General features: G+C 38.1%; 2 protein-coding genes across 3 annotated transcripts; both read right to left on the bottom strand.

Annotated features, from left to right (window-relative positions):
- Window positions 1–1,370: 1,370 nt before the first annotated feature.
- LOC103464450 (noggin-3-like) lies at window positions 1,371–2,790 on the bottom strand. Its single transcript, XM_008408567.3, has one exon. The coding sequence runs from the start codon at window positions 2,433–2,435 to the stop codon at window positions 1,581–1,583; it is 855 nt and encodes a 284-aa protein (XP_008406789.1). The 5' UTR covers window positions 2,436–2,790; the 3' UTR covers window positions 1,371–1,580.
- Window positions 2,791–3,469: 679 nt separating this feature from the next.
- Window positions 3,470–15,009, bottom strand: LOC103464456 (target of Myb1 membrane trafficking protein). Of its 2 annotated transcripts, none has more exons than XM_017308349.2 (15): window positions 14,791–15,009; window positions 11,102–11,186; window positions 10,859–10,937; window positions 10,491–10,640; window positions 9,630–9,764; window positions 9,390–9,539; window positions 6,279–6,395; window positions 5,503–5,636; window positions 5,372–5,414; window positions 5,109–5,241; window positions 4,796–4,865; window positions 4,309–4,384; window positions 4,134–4,193; window positions 4,006–4,045; window positions 3,470–3,910 (listed from the first exon to the last, which is right to left on the bottom strand). In XM_017308349.2, the coding sequence occupies exons 1-15, from the start codon at window positions 14,861–14,863 to the stop codon at window positions 3,765–3,767; spliced, it is 1,491 nt and encodes a 496-aa protein (XP_017163838.1). In that variant the 5' UTR covers window positions 14,864–15,009; the 3' UTR covers window positions 3,470–3,764. The 2 variants fall into 2 exon arrangements, with proteins under 2 accessions (XP_017163838.1, XP_008406800.1); XM_008408578.2 differs by having other exon boundaries at window positions 4,006–4,048; window positions 14,791–15,008.
- Between the last annotated feature and the right edge of the window lie 3,930 nt (window positions 15,010–18,939).

The raw sequence follows: 18,939 nt of genomic DNA on the forward strand, positions 1-18,939 counted from the left end.
AAATACACTGGGATACTTAAAGTGCACTAATCATGTCAATGTTGCTTATTAAAGCCTATTCTTAAATGTAAGGATACAAACTAACTTACATAGGGAATTGTTGCGTTTTCGGTCAATGCACCATTGGATGTTTACATTAATGTCACTGACCATAAACCTGATTAATCAAGCCAAGTCTGATGGTGACAGTAATACTCAAAAACACAAATACAAACAGTCGTTGTTATGGTTAATTGTGCGAACAGAAAACCCCATTGGAGCAACTCCTGACCGCAAAGACGTGTTCCTTGGATCAGAAACATCCGGAGCGTTTGTCCTGAAGATCCCAATAGCTGTGGGAGCAGACAGAGTATGCAGAGATTTGTAGTGAACACTTCATCTCAGGTTGGTGCTGCGTTTTCTGGTTTAAATACATTCACATGCACATCACTATTGGTGTCAGCTTTACCATTGCTGGTAAGCCTGAAAACACTCTTGCTCGATGATTGAAATTTATTACCTATAATAATTTTTTTTTTTTGCCTCCGAAACTTTCCCTGATATGTAGCAGGGAGTTCTTTTTTAACAGAGCTCTGTGGTTCCTGATATTAGTATGAGAGTCAGGGTGAGGAGGCGCCATGTCAGGAAGAGAAGTCGTGCTGCAGGATCTTCAGAACAAACAGGCCTCCTACTACTAGGCCTACTGATTATCCCTCTGTCTGGACACAGGATCAATATAACCAGTTTAAAAACTAAAATGAATGGTTACTTTACGCTGACACTAGCCACATGCATCACAGGTAGATTCTAGTAAAGCATTGATTAATGCCTGGTTTTAAAATTAGTTAATTGGACTTGTAGCCATTATTTTGTGCCCATATGGCTGGACACCACATGGCTGAACCCGATCGAACCGTTATTCCTTGGATTTCTGTCGGCTAATGTGCTCTCAGGTTTTGAAAATGGGCCGACAACTAGTGTAGTGTGCGCTGGACATTAGACTAAGGAAATGAGGAAGGGAGGGTCAGTGGAGAGCACCGGACCTGAGCCTTTTTTCATTCAGTGTCATCAATAGAAAGAATAAAAGGCAGGAAGAAACGATAAAGACGATAATTAAAATGAGGTCGATAGGTTTAATTTTTCGTGCGATTAATTGATTTATCGTTTATCGCGACAGGCCTACTTACAGGTTCAAAATCAATTTCCCATCTAAAGAATAATTCAATGTTTACTATTCATCTAGGAGTTGTGTGAAATCAATAAGCTGACAAGCCTTTTACAAAGACAGGAGCAGTGAATGTGATCAGCTAAATAAAATCACATTGACTACTTCCATTTCGACACTTTTCTTAATTTTGAACTAAATTAGCCAAAAAAGTATTGCCAAGTGCTTCATGATAATTTATAATCTTTATTATAACACCAAGTTTGAAAGCAGTGATCATTAAAGATATGCAGATTTACAAGACCTTATTTAGGCAGTGACATTAAGCAGCATAATTACATTTTGTTGGTGAGCTTTATTAACAACCGAACGCTACTAAAACGTAAAAAAAGACATTTCTGTAGACAACGGTAAACAGGGGAGTAGTAAAAAACATCTATTTACACGAACAGATACATGAGGTGACCACAGGATGAGACACTTGTCTCCATAAGCATCTTTTGACTTCTCCGCTTGTCTCAGTCTCAGTGTGTTCACACTTTTCTCCTTTAAGGTTCTTGGATCCATCTCCAATTTCCAGGCAGTTCCAAGCCAGAATCTTAATTTGCGCCGTCTGAGCTCGCACACACTTCATCCCTTTGGGAAAAGAGCAGCTTCTCTCCTTCTCCGGCCTTTCACAGTCAGTGTGTCGCAGCCAGCGTGGCCAGAACGCCGGGCCCAGGTCTACCCACCGGTGGTGTAGTTTACACGCTGCCGAGTTCACCAGCCAACCTCTGAATGTTTCTGCAATACCACAGGGAAGAGAACTGAGGTTCAGGTCTGCAGCTTCTTTCTCCAGTTTCTGTAGACGAATTGCTTCAGCCTCTTTGAGCTTTGGAGAACTACGGCTTAGCTTTTTTGCCAAGGCGGTGAGCTGAGAGTCTGAGAAAGACTCGCTTCCAGAGGCGGCTTCTGAAGGCCGATCCACAGCCATCCACAACGGGTCAAAGTTGGATCCCAAGAGGTGAAATAGACGAGAAGGGCGCAGATGTCTTTGTTTGGGGTTGCAGCGATGGTCGTCAGTGTTTGTCACCAGGTTGAACGGACGGATCGGCTGAGAGTAGGCAGGCAGGCTGGCTCTCAGCTGCAGAAACGGCGAATCCCAGTCCATGTCCTCCTGGCTTTTATCGACTGTCCCATTCGGAAGCTGAATTGAAATGTTAAATGTAAGGGCCATGGAAACGTGTAAAAGAACAGCGAGACTCCATCTGAACCGAGCAACAACGCGTAATGCTGTGCACACGGTCCACATTATGCAGGGCACCAAGTAAATGAATACTTGTCAGTCTAGTCCCTCTTTAAGAGAGCGTATGTTTTGGTACCTCTGGGACTCTGAGTACCCAAAGTCAGACATCCTTGAGCTTTAAAACAATAACATGCCAAATTTAGACAAACATGATATAGTGTGCTCAAAAAGTACAAGTTCCCACACCTCATTTAAGCCTCCAATATTCCAAACAGCCAAATTCTTGAGAAAAATCGTGTCTCTCACTTTTTCATCATTTTTGTCCTCTTACTTAAATCAACTCTTTTTATCCATCTCTAATTCCACATTTCAATTTGTGTGAGATGAAACGTTAAAGCTAAACAATCTTGACTTCTGACCAAAAGGTTATAATTGTGATTGCATCCATTTACTAAATTGGTTAATGAAAGTTGCGAATTCTAAATATATAGGTATATATTTATATATTTTTTAAGAATACAGATGCCTTCACCCATTTTATTACCCAGAATGTCATGCATTTATCTTGGGATTTGAAATTCTGCTTTGGTTTTTAATAAAAACATTGTTGGACTTTATTTATAAATCAATCTGGATGAAGTAAAAAAAAAAAAGACCAAAAAGCTTATTCTAGTAATTAAAAAGCTCAACTTATAACGTGTTCATTTTCATTTATTCTGTTAATACAGCTAATAGAGAATGAATAAACCGACCTCAGAAAACAAGTACATAAGTTATGTATTTTTAATCACAGAAATATTGCTTTACCACAAAGTATGCTGATATTTGTGTTAATCACTAAATCAGTGCAGTTTAATGAAATGTGCCTCCATGTCAATTAGACAAGAAAAACGTAATTAAAAATATACTAGATCTGACAATCCACTGTTTTTTTCTATTTTACTTAAATCTGTCAGTTCTTAAATTTTGTGATAAAATATATATATAAACACGTGTGTGTGTGTGTGCACGCTAATCTCCAACAAGGATTAAAGGCAGGGGTCACGTTTTATTTTACTTTTTTTCTTCAAAATAAAAATACTTTCAAATAAAAAGCTCTACATGTTTGGGGAACAGCTCCCCGTTTATTTTTGATCCCACTAAATCATGCCTCTGGTTTGAAGGCACATCATCAAATAGATTTTATACATCGTTATTTGCAATTACTTAACTATACAGGCTAAGGTTTTTTTGTTCACATTGACATTATAGTAAACTTTAAATAGAGTTACATAAAGTTGTGTGTATGTACATGGAAACAGCAGATTTATAAGGAAATAAAGCATTTACTGTATAAAATTAGTTGATTATGCGGTTTGTGTACATTCATGTATCACTGTTGATCTGAGGTTTTCTTTAAAGAGAGAAGAGCTGGTCGTGCGTGGCGTCCTGTTGCTTGGCGGCCTGCGCCTGAGGTCTTGGTGTGGAGGGCGGCACGTTGCGAATTGAAAGGCTACCGTGGTCTGCCGCCTTCGCCCGATCGTCCAGAAACTTGTCAAACTCTAAAGAGACGTGGGTTTTATAAACTCCTCTTTAGAAAAGCAGATTCAATGTTGGGAAATATTTTATTTGAACAGCTAAAGAGACAGAAACATACCTTCACTGGAGACTCCTTCACAAACCGACGACTCGCCCTCCTGCTATTTTAAAACACAAACGGTAAATACCGCGCTGTACCTTCATCACCCGCCGATGTTAAATACGCAGCGAGAGGTCCGGACCTACCAGATCTGAAGATAACCATTTGTCAATGTCATTCTGCGAAGCGGTTTTCTCTGGCACCATCTAAAATGAAACGCAAAAAAAACAACAAAAAAAACGGAACGACTCAGCTACTGTTCTTATTTCAAGATGACGACGTTCCCTGTAAAGTTGATGAATGTCGTCGTGGAGCACACACCCCTCCTGTGACCTGCAGCCTCGAGTCCAGAGCTTCAGCGAGGCCTTCCACCGTCTCAGGATCTTCATACTTGACGCTAGACGCAAATACAGAAACTTCATTATGAAAATACAGTCTTGTTTTAAATTGAGCGACGGGTAAAAGGTTTTCATCACAAGCCTGGATTTATAACAAGTAATCAGTAGGAGAGAGAAAACATGTGCATACACAATCATGAACAAAATAATCAGCTTACCACTACTCTACTGCTTGAAAAGGAGCAGGAAGAAGCAAACACTTATTCATCCACACAAATAGATCACATAAAAAGATATTTGTGTGGATATGTCAAAACTATCAATATGGAAAATTGTGTCTGAATTGCTGTTTGCGCTATTACAAAATAACACTACCAATGAATCAACTTAGCCCCCTGCAGATATTTTCAGTGATGTAAATCATCGATTTATGAGAAGCATTTGAGAGAAAATGATGTAGCGCTGCTCACCTTTTCCTCTGTTCAGCCAAAGAGCTGCCTCTCGTCTGGGCAAACATGTCAAACTCCTCCTCTTCTTCTTCTGCAAAACAGAATTTCAGATGATAAAAAAACCCAGATAATATCCTGCTTCATTTCAAATAGCACAATAAATTTCTGTTTTCAATGCTCAGCATTATTCACTGCGACATTTGTTCAGATGCAGAAAGTCTTTTCGAAACATGTGATTCAGCCACAACATCCCTTTTGCTCCCAGAAATAAAGTTTTAGAAACTTCATTTTTGGGAACTTTTGTTTTAACAGAAGTTATACAAAGCTTACTCACTGTGATTGGCTGATGACTGGTGATTGGTCTGGGTGCTGACGGCTGGTTGGCTGGTTGCTGTGATCGTAGCGGGCTGTTTGTTGGTCGGAGGTTTGGCGCCGACGTCGATGAGATTTGGGCTACTTGCAGAGGCCTGGAAGGCAGTTGTGTCATATTTAATAACAGAGTGAAGACAGGATGAATGAAGAAACACATTTGAAATTAGTTTCAATACACCTTTTATTATTTTAAACGCATCAGACAACTTCTGATTATTTTTTTACCTGTTGCGTATTTGTACTTTGAGCCTTGCTCAGTCGCTCAAACCTGACAAAAAAAAAAATACAGTAGAAGGTTAAGTGCTGCAAATTTTTCAGTTAATGTCAACAATCCAGCGTGACCCGCGGCAGCCCACCTCTCGAAGCGAATGAAGACATTGTTGAGGTCGTCGTTCACCATGAGAAGCTCCTCCATAAATTCTTCGTCCACCAGCTGTGGGATCAGTTCAACCACACGACTCTGCATCTTCTTACACACCGAGAAAAGCTGCTGCTTGAGCAAACCAGCAGAAAGAGAGATTAATTGCTGCAGCTAATTTAAATGTTTATGCAACAGAAAATATGATCCTGGAGCTATAAGGAGCATATGATTTAATTTACTGTACACCTACTTCCGGATAGATTTTTAACTGTATCGCTTTTACTTTGAAATAAATATATAATATTTCCAACATGTTTCGTAAAATGTCTGAAGACATTAAATGACCAAACTAAGAAAAACTTTCTCTGTAGGTCGATGCCCTCCGAGGTTTTATGCTTTTCCTTGTAGTTTTTACTATAAAGTTGACAGAAAAGACACCTGCAAACAAGGATGAGTCTGAGATGACTAATGACAATTACCACATGCTTTTTCTTCAATAGCACAGGACTACGCTATTAGTTTGATAAGATCTATAATAATAAGTAGCTCAATAAGTGAGAAGGAACTGCTTCCAAATCAAACGGACTGTGACGTTTCAGCTGTATTAATAAAGTTAAAATAAAATTAGTTGTTGGTGGATAAATGTGCACCCAGATTTATAATTTTAAAAAAAAGATTTGACATTTTATTGTAAACTGGAACTGCAAAGAATAGACATCCGTATTTAGTTAGAGTCTGAGCGATAGACAGATGAGAAACAAATGAACCCACCTGCAGCAGCTCTGCGTCGTCTGCTGTGCTCTGTCCAGGCTTTAGTTCATTTAACATTTGAGACATTACTGCCAGGTTTCCTTTAACCAGGGCCAGCTCGCTCCGCAGCTTCCGCTCCTGAAATCCAACAAGATAATAAAAGCAAGAATTAAAAACAAGTCACAAAATTAGGTAAATTTTAGCTTTACCTCGTCAAGGTGCAAATAAAGGGCACATCTTGATATCTGGGCCAAAATTCAAACCTTTCATTTTCAAAATAAGAGCCTGCAGAATGGCAAAGAGCTCAACATCAAACTTGGCTTCCCTGGAGTTAGTCGTTAAACTATTACAAAACTATTTCTATTGCTTTGACTTGGATTTTGTTTGGGAAAAGCCAACATAAATAAATGTTTTCCAACAGTGTAGCAACTCTACCTGTTGAGCAGGGGCGGATCTACTGGGGTGGCAATGAGAGCCTTGCCAGCCCTTTTGCCACCCCAGCTGGCGACTATGAATTCAATAAATAGTTATGGGAAATCGGACATTAAGCGCATGAATCTGTTTTTCCGACAACATTGAATGCAACACAGTGCAACCTGACACCTACTGCTGAGTAGCGGGAAGTGCGAGAGAAGTACAGAGCGCGAGGCAGCAGCATTGATATGGATGGATATAAATTACTGGACTGGACATTACGTGACTTATCGTGCGCCACACATGCGCCATTGCTGTCCATTGAGTCAACATTATGGGTGGTCAGGAAAATACCACAGTCACGCAAAGAATCTGAAAAATGGACGCAATATTTAGCGGTTAATTCAACCCTATGAATTAGATAACAAGGTCTTCAGATTTAACAGGTGAGGAAAAAGTTTTAACTTAAAAGAAAATATGAGGAAAAAGTGAGCAGTGGGTCAGTTATGCTAGCCTAACTGTTGCTAGCTTTCTATTGACTTCGATTACCTTAACATGTGCTGCGCAGTTCGGTGTGTTTTGGTTCCGTTAGCACTAAAACAGGTCAACCCGCACACCAAGTCATCAGTAGAGCAGCTGTTTAAATCAACTAATCAACCACCCCTTTACTCAGGCGAAAACTTATTAATAATGACAATATAGACATCAAGCCTGACAGCATAATGCAACAGAGTGAATGTTATGTTTTGGGGTTTTTAATACGTTTTTGTGTGGGAAATGTTTGTTTTTTGGTGTCGATTCCCCTGATCGGTAATCTCTGCTCGTTGAGCTGTTGTCTGTCGGTTGCCATGGCAACGGGTCCACGTAAAGCCGACACACAGAGCGAGAAAAGGCAGAATAGAAGTGGTGTTTGGTTCTTCACCTGTATCAACTTTATTGTGGCACACTGTCTGCAGCCGCTGCAATTCCTAAAAGCTAAACAAGCGACAAAAACTGAACTAATCATCAAACTACGGCTCCTACAGCATATTTAAAATAAAATGATTGACCAATATAAGAGAAATTTGCCCCTTCTTGCATCTTGACAGAATTAACAGAAACAAAATTGTTTATAGATTTGTATCACGGAGAATTTTTCAGTTTTCTCCTCTTTATTTTAAGTCGTATTTAATAGATATATCTGATAACAAATGATGGCGCTACGAATATTTTTGTGACAGATTTCTGCTCGTCCTGCATTGGGATAAAATGGTTTTCTGGACATAACTCAATGAATCACATAGCGACTAATAGGCGCTGTCCAATCCAGTAATACATATCAATTAGCAGGAGTATGAAAGACATAAAAATAATTTAACTATAGTATATTTAATCCTCAGTGCTAAATGAAGCTCATTTTGAAACAATGCAAGTTAAAAACAATATTTTGCAACAAGTAAATCAAGTAAATTAAGTCCAATGTTAGGTCTGTGTAAGCTAAACGTGAGAATGAGACGTTTTTTTTAAATAAATATATATATATATATATATATATATATATGTGTGCATGGTTGTGTGTCTTGTGTGTCTGCGACAGACTGGCGACCTGTCCATGGTGATCCCGCCTCTCGGCTGGAACGTTAGCTGGAGATAGGCACCAGCAACCCTCCCGACCCCACTAAGGGACAAGGGTGTAAAGAAAATGGATGGATATATATAATATAATATATATATATATACATACTGGCATATGCTGCCACCCCTGAAAAAAAATCCCTGCCACCCCATAAATATTTTTCTAGATCCGCCCCTGCTGTTGAGTATTTATAAAGTGTGTGGGTACATCTTAGGTGTGGGTAGATGTGAGGATATTTGATCCTGAAGGGTTAAGAGTTGCTGACTGCTTTCCATTAGAGAGAGTCCGTCTTCCCTACCTCAGATCTGTCGTTAAAACGATGTCTACAGTGATTTTCTGCTGCTACAAATTCTTGTAGTAGCTACATGTCATCACATGGGGGCAGAGCATAGTGGAGCTCCAACACAACACCTGTATTTTCCAGGTTTTGAGACTTTAAATATTCATGATTTTCAAACTTTTCGCAGCTCTAATGTGACATACATTTTCTCTGTACCTGAAAAATACATTTTGATGCCATCTAAACTAACTGCAAACTATAAATATATATTAATAATGAAAACAAGGACATGTAATAAAAATAAATCCAACCATGAAAGCTGAACTTTATATTTGGCTCATCACATTTACTATAATTGATGCAGGTGTGAACTCGAGAAGATTTAATGCAAATTTTAAATCAAAAAGTGCTTCAACAAATTTTGAAGCAGTTTTATTTTTTACATTTCCTCCTCAAACATGTTTATATTTTTAGTTTAACTGTACATATACCACATTGAAAGTGGACAACATTTTAAAATGATTTTTCATGAACTTTATTTTTACATCTCAAAACCTGGAATTTTAATAAAGTTTTGTCTAGCTTTCAGAGTCATAGTGGCCTTTGATTTAGACTAGAAAATTTCTTCAACTGAATAAAACTAAGAGAAAAAAAATTTGTATTGTAGTAATTTGGCTCAGTATTATAGTAATTTGAGGAGTTTATTTGAGAGGTGGGTGCAGATCTCCCAGTATGATCTTTTGTGGTAGTTAAAACTCAGTAAATCTGACCATAAAGGCGAGTATTTAAAATGTAATTTCAAGGCAGTTTCAGGACCACCCACCAGTTGTGGAGTGAGCGGGACCGGTCCATTACTGACTTGGACTGGAGATGAGGTATTTTGACTGGGGGCGGCGGCAGGAACTTGCTCTGGTGATGGACGTGTGGGAGCAGCGACGGAGGTCTCCTCAGGTGTCCCGTTCTCGGGGATACTCTGCAGGACACGACGAAGAGGTAAAATATACGGAGACGTTCATAGAAGCGTTCATGTGTGATAAACCTTCCAGTTAACAGCCAGGCTCACCCTGTTTGGAGTATGAATGGGTGACAGCGCGTCCAGGTCTGTCATAGGAAACTCCAGACCTCGCCGCCTTAGGTCATCATACACATGCACCACCCCCACCAGGGAGGGAGAGCTGCGAAATGCATCAGCCCATGACTAAAGATAAAGATATGGGAGTAGTTATGAACAGATGACTGACTTCATGCAGTTAGAGCCTCCAGATGACAAAGGAACAAGCAATAAGTGAAGCAACTTTGAGCAAGAGCAGAAAGGAACTGTTTTGCAACTCATTTTTAATGTAATCATATCTTCCAGTCAGCACAAAAGTCACAATTACTATATAGCAAAGAATAAAGAGCTACAGAAATCTCAAATACAGTGAGAGATAAAACTAATTTAGCCATAATCAAGTGACAGTTGAGTAAACTTTATGAACCAGACGGTCTTAAAACTGTTTCAGGCTGAAAGCACTTTTATAATCAGAACCAGTCACAATTATGCCACCCGTAAAATAACATCAGAGATGATCTCAGTTTGGAGAATCAGGAAGGAATGGAGGTAAAGTAGTGAATCTAACATCTGCTCAAGATAAAAGACTGAATTTCCATAAACTAAACCAATCAAAAACATAATGGAAGCTTTTGTAAATATTAAATTGAATACTTTTAACCTTTTATGACTTCAGTTCTTGGAACAAAGCTGATCACTTGGAAAAAAAAAAGTTGCTTCTGATGAAGATGAAAAGATTTTTATAATCAATAGATTTATAATGAATATAAAAGTTCCTGTTTGTCACATTTCACCTGACTGATTCAACAAAGGTAGTAAAGACGCTTGATAACAAGATGAGTCAATTGGACTCAGTTCCTGTCTGGAACGAACCTGTATGAGGCTGAGGACACGGTCATGCAGGGCTGTGGGGGGATTGAATTTGGGCAAAATGGAACGGACCAGGACCCCTTCAACAAACTCCTGTGAGGCCACCAAAACATGGAAGCGATGGCCACAGTTCTTTACACAAGTCTCAAGAACCTGCGAAAGCAAAACACAAAGCTAAAATTATGGCATATATTATTCATTACGCTATTATCGATATGTTCACTAAGTGGCTAAATGTTTATTTAACCGCTGGAAGAAATAGTGAAGCTAACATCCAATCTCTGATGATCATTCGGGTGTTTGACAGGCTCCCTGGCATCCCCACATTCCTCAGCCTGTGACCGCACACTTAATGTGTAATTATTACTCACAGTGAGAGCCAGCATAATCTCTCTGAAGTTCTTGTTTCCAACTATTCTTTTCTTAATGGCTTTGACGGCATCTCTGGGCCTGAGGGAAGAAATATTTGCATCAGCTGACCTTTGTTTATTGGTTTATTATCTTGAAATTTAAAAACAAAGAATAAATTGTTGCACAAGCAGATATCAGCTGATCAGAGATCAGAATCCAGCCAGTTTTTTTTAGTTTTTTAGTCTTTAAAAAATAATACATACCCCTCATCCGTCTCATTGATTATGTCACATATCTCTATGTTGAGTCCCCAGTCCTCCGACTGCAGAGAGCCGCTGGTTGCTCGATCTGTAAACAAACAGGGAACAAGGTGAAATTAAATATTAACTGAAGAACCGATTTAGAGATACTACATTATGATTATAGCTGGGTTTGCAATACAAAAGTAGCCAACTTTACAAAACTGCTAACATATTCCATCATATTGTTCCTTGGATTTAGAAAAAACTCCATGAGTTTGTTCTAACTGGAATTTCTTACCCATATATTGCTGCATGCTGTCTGTCAGCTGGCTAAAAGAGGGCTGCTACACATTTTCCTTTCTTAAAAGAAAGACTAATGATACAATTTTTATAAGTTTATGGCAGTGAAAGACAAAGGCAGATACGGTATGAAAACTAAAGTAGGACCAACCATCACTTCATACAAATACAGTAAGCCAGCTGAAAGTAGCTCGTGTTTTTCACAATCAACAACAAGCTGACTGTCCAGGCAGATAATCTGACTAATTAACTAATATCAGTTTAGGCACGTGGTATGCCATGATAGAGAATAAGATGATAAAACTATATTCTGCAAAATAAGTTCCAAAGTCAGAATTAAAAAATAGCAGATAAATGTTAGAAATAAATGTAGTAATCAATGTGATATATCATTTTCGCATCAATGGGGATAGTTGTTAACTTTCTGTTTTAAATACAAACAATCAGATCATGTTGTATATTTTTACAGGTGGTGGTGTATACGTAAGAATTTGTTGCTTATAGTTATGATATTGTGAAAATCTCCATTCACCCCATGCTAAACTGGTTCTCTTAGGTTCTCTTAAAAAAAATGATGTCATACTTTGCTTCTACACACCGACACAATTTCACAAGGTACTAAGAAAACTGTGTCACACACAAGCTTTTACAAACCTTGTTGCAGGCATTTTTAAAAAATTTTGCTTTATTCTGAGTCTGAATTTAGCTAATGATTCCTCCAATCCTCACACTTGCAATTTTTTTCTAAAAAGTTGTCCTCATTGAAATGTCAAATACAGCCTGTAGACTCACAGAGGACACACCTACATTAACACAGATTTGAGGTCAACTACAGCCACCTGTAGTTTTATAGCAGGACATAAACAGGCACATCATTGTAAGAGTTGTTCTTTTAAGGAGCTTTTAATAAAAATGTATGCATTTTCTCCACTTTGCCTAATGTGTTAAGAACAAAGAGAAAACTGAAATTTGTATCGTCATGTAGAGAAACCATGAAAGAAAGAGAAAGAGCCATTTCTGCAATAGCTCCACCTATAGAAATTTTAAGACCCTTGAAAAAACCAAGATCAGGCTTTAAGTTTTATAAACACTTATCCATATTTTCTACAATTGCATAATCCTTGCATGAATAGAATAGGCTTTTACAATGATGGTTAACTTAAAATATACTTTCTTGATTAGAACTTGGTGAACTGAAGCCTTTCCAATTGTATGGTAAACTAAGAATCTAAAAATATTCTTCTGTCCTTTACATAATGCTGCCCCTAAACAAATTTTCCCCAGCTTCTGTTGTATCATAATAATTTCTACAGTGGAGTGGATCCAGTATTTAAGGAAAATCAACTTCTGAACCATGAGATGTTGACAGGAGCTTACACAATCGTCGGCAAACAAGGTCAACTTTGTTTAGTTCTGGATTATGGAAGTGGCCTGTGAGAAGCTTTAAAGGTTTATCTCTTATCTGAGGAAGATAAAACTGTAGGAGTCCTCGTTTACAATAAATCCAGATTACTTAGGAAAAGATAGCAGCTTGTCCAAGAGGGGCCAAGATCAAAGTGGCTAATAAGTCAATTTTCCTTTATTTACAGTGTAAATTGCATCACTGACAATCTTCCTGTGTGAAACACGGACTGAGAATTGGACATACAAAGTGTTTCTGGTCAGAGTAACTTCTGATCTAAGCGTAAATTGGTATAAAATGCAAAATGTAAATTATTTTATTGATTTTTTTACTCTGCTTTGCTTTTCTAAGTTACATGTTCCGCTCTGAATATGTGTTTGATGCAGGAAGACCTTTAGTGGCGCGCCACCTCCCACCTCCATTTCCTGAATAAAAATAGCCACTTCTTTTGTAAATGACCATCTAATGCAAAGCTGAATACAATTCAAAAATGTGTAACATAATGTTTCCACAAACTGCTATGGTGTTTTGTGATTGTTTTATGAAAGTTGAACCTGCTGTTAGCTCCAGCCTCAGACACAAACTGATCTGGATTTACACCTATTGAATCTGTGCTGCAATAAGGTGTTAACTGCTTGTAAACTTTTGACTGAACTTCCGCTCGTAATTTCACCCGAGCTGCTCATTCACCAACCCTGTCTACGTTAGGCTTGGGCCAATTCAATTACAGTTTCAAAACCACTACAGTTTTTTTTAATCATGTTTAAAGTCTTTTTAAACTGAACTGCTTGCCAGCTGGCTGAACAAGGCCCAATACATTTTTATTGTCTCTCACTGATTTTAATAATGAAAATACAATATTTTGCAGTAATGAATGGGACATTTTGACTGAATGAAAGCACAGTTACAAATCAGTGAACTCACATTCACTATAACCAGTTTAAAAAAAGGCTTCAGTGTTTGTCAACATAATCTGAAGGACATAAATCCAGTTTTTAAACCACTGTAACTTCCCTAATTTTTTTATACCTACTAAGGTAATTTTGGCATCATTTGAAAATGTGTGTTTTGGAATGTGAATCTTCACCATATTATAGACATATTTTATAAGAATTGCGTCTAGAAACTCAAATAAATCTTTCAGCCAACAAGGTCAACCTTTAACTTTTTTCCTTTGCAGTATTTTGAAATCAAGGCCAGCTTTCTTGCACTCCACCCTTCTCATAAGTCTCTAAATCCCATTCCTCACCAGCCAATTACGCCTCACCAAACCCTCAACCTTGCTTTGCTCAATCCACATGTAGGCAACTCTTTCAGATTCCCTCCCTCTCCCTTGCTCTGGCCTCCTCCGGCTGCCTCCACTTCATGTGACTGTCAGCTGCTTGTGTTCACATTTGCCTCAGAACTAGCTCACATATATGTGCAGGAGAGTGAGAGGATTAAAAAGGAGGAAGGAAGGGTTCAGATGGGTGTGCGGGCGCTACTCATGACTGATCTGACACTGCGCCATTCTCCAGGCATCAGCTGCTGAATGAATGAATGTGAAAGCGGCTCACAGAGCTTAGGAGTAAATGTGTGGTTTAAATCTGCACAAAAAGAAAATAATATGTTGAAACAAATCCGTTACTTTCGCTGTGAACGATGTGAAGCTGCAGCTTTATGGAAATACTTCACAGACTGCGGAAGTGTGCGGAAACAATAAGCTGAATGCTGATTGCCTTAACTAGCCGTTACTCAATGAGCACTGACCAATCGTATACGAGAATTAAAAAACGGTCCCACCTCCGTCTGAGTCACTGCCTCTTAAACTTATTTGTTATTTTTGTACAAATATGGACAATTTCGGAGTAAGTCACGAACATAAAAACCGCCTTTTGCACCAATACAACCCAAGGGACGTTTGTATTAACCACCGAAATCTTGAAACATGTCGAAACACATCTCGAATGACACAAATGACTACAAAAAAACACAGCTGTTAATATGTTTAAGAAAAAATAAATCTCACCGATTCTCTGTCCGACGGGCGTTGAAAATGGGTTTCCGAGGAGAAACTCCATGGTCTCCCCGAGAGAAAACATCCTGGGAACCTAGAGCTGGTTGTTCACCGTTAAAGCAAATGTAAACAGGTTTCAAGACTCACTGACCGCCGTGTTTCCTTTTTCTTTCAGAAGCAGCCACTGCTTGCAGAGGTGCACTAGCTCTGTGGGAGGTCACGTGAAAACTCACGGAAGCACACACACACACACACACACACACACACACACACACACACACACACACACACACACACAGACATATGCGCGCGCGCACACACATGCACCTCTGATCACATTATCAGTTTACTGTCCAACAAAGTTTCTCTCAACAACCATCTGTTATTTTGCAGAAGTGTAGAAACATTCATCAACAATTAATTACAAACTTAGTTGAGGAAGAAGTATTGTGCTTATATATTTTTTAATGAAACCTAAACTTTTTTCCCCTCCAAAATATAAATCTATATTCTTTATAAATACCTTGTTATATATACTTGTTTGTTTTAAGTAAAAATATTGGTTTTAAATTACAGCAAGTGTGTTGCAGCACTTGCTGTAATTTACAGCATATTTCTCACAATCACATTTTTTTCTTGTGTTCTTAATTTTGTTATGTTTGTGTAATTAATTCTAAATATATCAGGGGTGTTAAGTTATACTGATAGATACTTGTCACACTCCTTTCCTGTTTATGGAAAGGACAAAGCTTTTCATGTTTTGTGACTTTACAACCAAAACGTTCGATGTATGGGATTTTATGTCAGCACAAAGTTGCGCATGTTTGTGAAGTAAATGAAAAAAGTATACAGAGGTTTATATGTTTTAAAAGAACATTTGAAATGTATGACATGAATTAGTTTTCAGCCTTAGTTTGTACTTAGTGGAACCACCTTTGAAGCTGCAAGTCTGTTTGGGTATGTCTTCCATTTGCCCATCAGATTGGATTGTTTCCCCATTCCTCTTCGCAAATTATCCAAAATTCAGTCAGAATTGATAAAAAAAAGTTTGTGAATACTATTGTTTAGGGCTGTGTAATAATATCAATTTTGCGATATATATTGATATTTTCTTTCCTAGAAAAAAATCGATATTCATCCGCAAGTATCGTAACATCCAGTTGTCACCTTGCTCACTCACTGCTTGCTTCGCCGGGAGAGTGATTAGGTCATCAGGCTTAGAGTGATTCCTTCAGATGTTAAGTGTAAAGGTTAAAAAGGTATTCTTTACTTTACAAATGCATGTAAGCTACAGTTTGTACTGTTTCAATTAAAAGAAACGTTTTATCACCACTTCTTTAATTCATTTTGTCCAGCTGTTGACTTTAAGTCTGTGTCCATGTCCATGTAGTAGGTGGTTTTAATCAGTTTTCAGTTAAATTAATTCAATCCAACTCTATAACGGTCACAAAATGTCACCAAAATCACCCTGTCCCTCTAAAATCCTTCAGAAAATCGCAAATGTGTATTGAATTGTATTGTTTGCTGAATGTCGCAATATATATCGTATTGTGAGCAGAATATTGTGTATTGTATCGTATCGTGAGATTCTTGTATCACTACAGCCCTACTATTTTTAAAGTTCTGCCAAGATTTCTTAATCATATTTATGTGATCCTTTTTCATAAGGATGAAGAAGCTTTAATCTGTGTGTCTTTAAGCATGTGTGCTTACAGTTCCTGTGTTCTGCTGGAAGATGATTTTCTGTCCCAGCTTCAAGTCTTTTGGAGCTTCTAACTGATTTCTTATTACCATTTATTTACCTTCATCCATCTTCCTCTCAGCTCTGAGACACTTCTCTGTCCCTCCTGAAGAAATGTCCACAGCATGATGCTTCTCCTCCTGTCAGTCACTGTGTAGTAAGTCACTATGTGGTCAGAATGATGATCAGTTATCTTTAAACACTTGATCACTAAGGAATTGGTCGCATAACTTACCAGTGCTGCTGTCTAAGGAGCAATGAGGGATTTTTCAGATTTTTATTTGTAAATTATATATATTTTTTAAATTATTCCATTTCACATCTCTGTACTGCTTTCCATTGGTATGCCATGCAAATTGCTAATAAAATACAATAAGTTTGCAATTATAATGTGGTAATGAAATACTTTTGCAATTACGTGTACGTGTGTTAAAAAAAGAAAAAGGCAGACTGTCTAACAAGAATAAGTCATTAAGTTTTCTATTAAGATGCATGTAGTTTCATGTCTCGCTCAAGACAGAAATGAAACAAGCTGGACCAGTTTGACAACACTCGATATGAAGCACCTCAGATTTCAAAAGATTATGTTTTGCTTGAACATTAAGTCAAGCCACAACTAGCTGGTGGGCCTCTACAGATTATATTACTTTGGCTAAAGTGACCTCCAATGCTTTGTCAGAGATGTTATAAGCAGCCATTGTTTACACAGAACCCCTGCAGCACCAAGCTAGAAAGATATCAGAGGAGAAAGCATGTTTTCCTCTCCATCGGTTTTACCAAGAGTGCAGCAAAAACCCGTTTATTTAAATATTTCTTCTGTTTTTGCATGCTGTTGACGTTGCTTTTTTAGGATAATACCAATTCAGATATCAGACAAGAACATCCTAAGTAAAAATTTTTAGAAACCGTTTTTAAATAAATTCCTCTTTTGAAGGAATTTATTTTTTTTATTATGTATTTTCCAGTGATTTTATTGCTAGATCAATGTTGCTTTCAGCTGTTACAGAAATGCTCGTAGCAAACATAGCACTGCACCTTTAATTCAACCAAATTACCAGGTTCACAACAAGCACATCATATAAATATCATTATAAAATATTGAAGGAAAAAGACTGAGCATTTTGTTGATTAAACCTGCAGATAAAACATTATCATACTGTTCCCTGGAGATGGCGGGTCAAACAACATCTGACATTTACTTTGTCACTGAAACACTGTCTTCATATTTATATTCCATATATGCATATAAACACTTTAGGAGCCATTTTTCCATAAAGTTCAGTAAAACTGTAGCAATGTTGGAGCACTACTACTACGTGTGACGACTTTTTGTGTTTTTGCATTACCACCACAAGGTGGAGGCAGTGGCGCAACTACACATTATTCAGGTGGATGCGAAAACACAGATCCCCCCCCCCCCAAAGGGAAGGAACGTCAGGGCGAAGGAGCAATGCTCACTCGCTCTCTCTTTCCATTAGCATAGTAGCAGGAATTGACGTCTGAGGTGAAAAATATATATCAGTGTGAAAATAATTTCCAAAATCTTTGTGGTGTGGTTGCTTGACCCAAGTGGGTCTGAGTATCTCAGGAATTGGACATATACAGGGTTTCCACTCACAGCAGATTCAAATAGTAGAAAAAAAAATTATACAGTATATGTCCATAAAACATGTGGATAAAACATGTTGATTTCAGAAATCAAAGGAGAATGGCCAGACAGGTTTAAAATCTAAAAACGCAACATAATCTCAATTTACCCCTTTTTACAAGCAAAGCATGACAAATACAACATGTAAAACACACAGTTGAGCTACAGCTAGAGAAAACCGCCTGGTGTCCCAACAGCACCAGCCACAAACACCAAACTGACTCCAGAAAACTGGACAATAACCAACTGGAGAAACGTCTGATGAGCATCATTTTCTGCTGCAAAGAAACAGGCCGCAGGGTCAGAATAAGCCATACATAAAGGAACAAATCCATTTTCCTTGTGTTAACAGCCCAGATTGGTGCTGTTGGTGTAATGGTGTAATGGTGTGGCAGATAATTTGCTGGTTTGGACTCTTCAGAACTAGTCAACCATTGTTTTACCTGAGCATTGTTGTTTTTATAACCACAGTGTAGCCATCTTCATATGGCTACTTTCAACAGGAGCATATACTATGTGACAATAATCTCAGAATGGTTTCTTGAGCGATGGAAACAGCAGATTCTCATGATCAGCTGTTAAATTTGTAGAATGTTCAGAATATTTATGAAACCTTTTTAAATGTGCCACAAAAAGTCAAGGTGGTTCTGAAGGTTGAAGGGTTTCAACCTGGTACTACCTAATTATCTAGTGTACTTTACCTCCAACAGGTTCTGTGTTCGCCCTGAGGTCTCCTTCGATTGGGACAACAGACAACAATAATCTACTGAAA

The sequence above is a fragment of the Poecilia reticulata genome, chromosome 1 (assembly GCF_904066995.2).
Source record: "Poecilia reticulata chromosome 1, P_reticulata-male-v2, whole genome shotgun sequence".
NCBI lineage: Eukaryota > Metazoa > Chordata > Actinopteri > Cyprinodontiformes > Poeciliidae > Poecilia > Poecilia reticulata.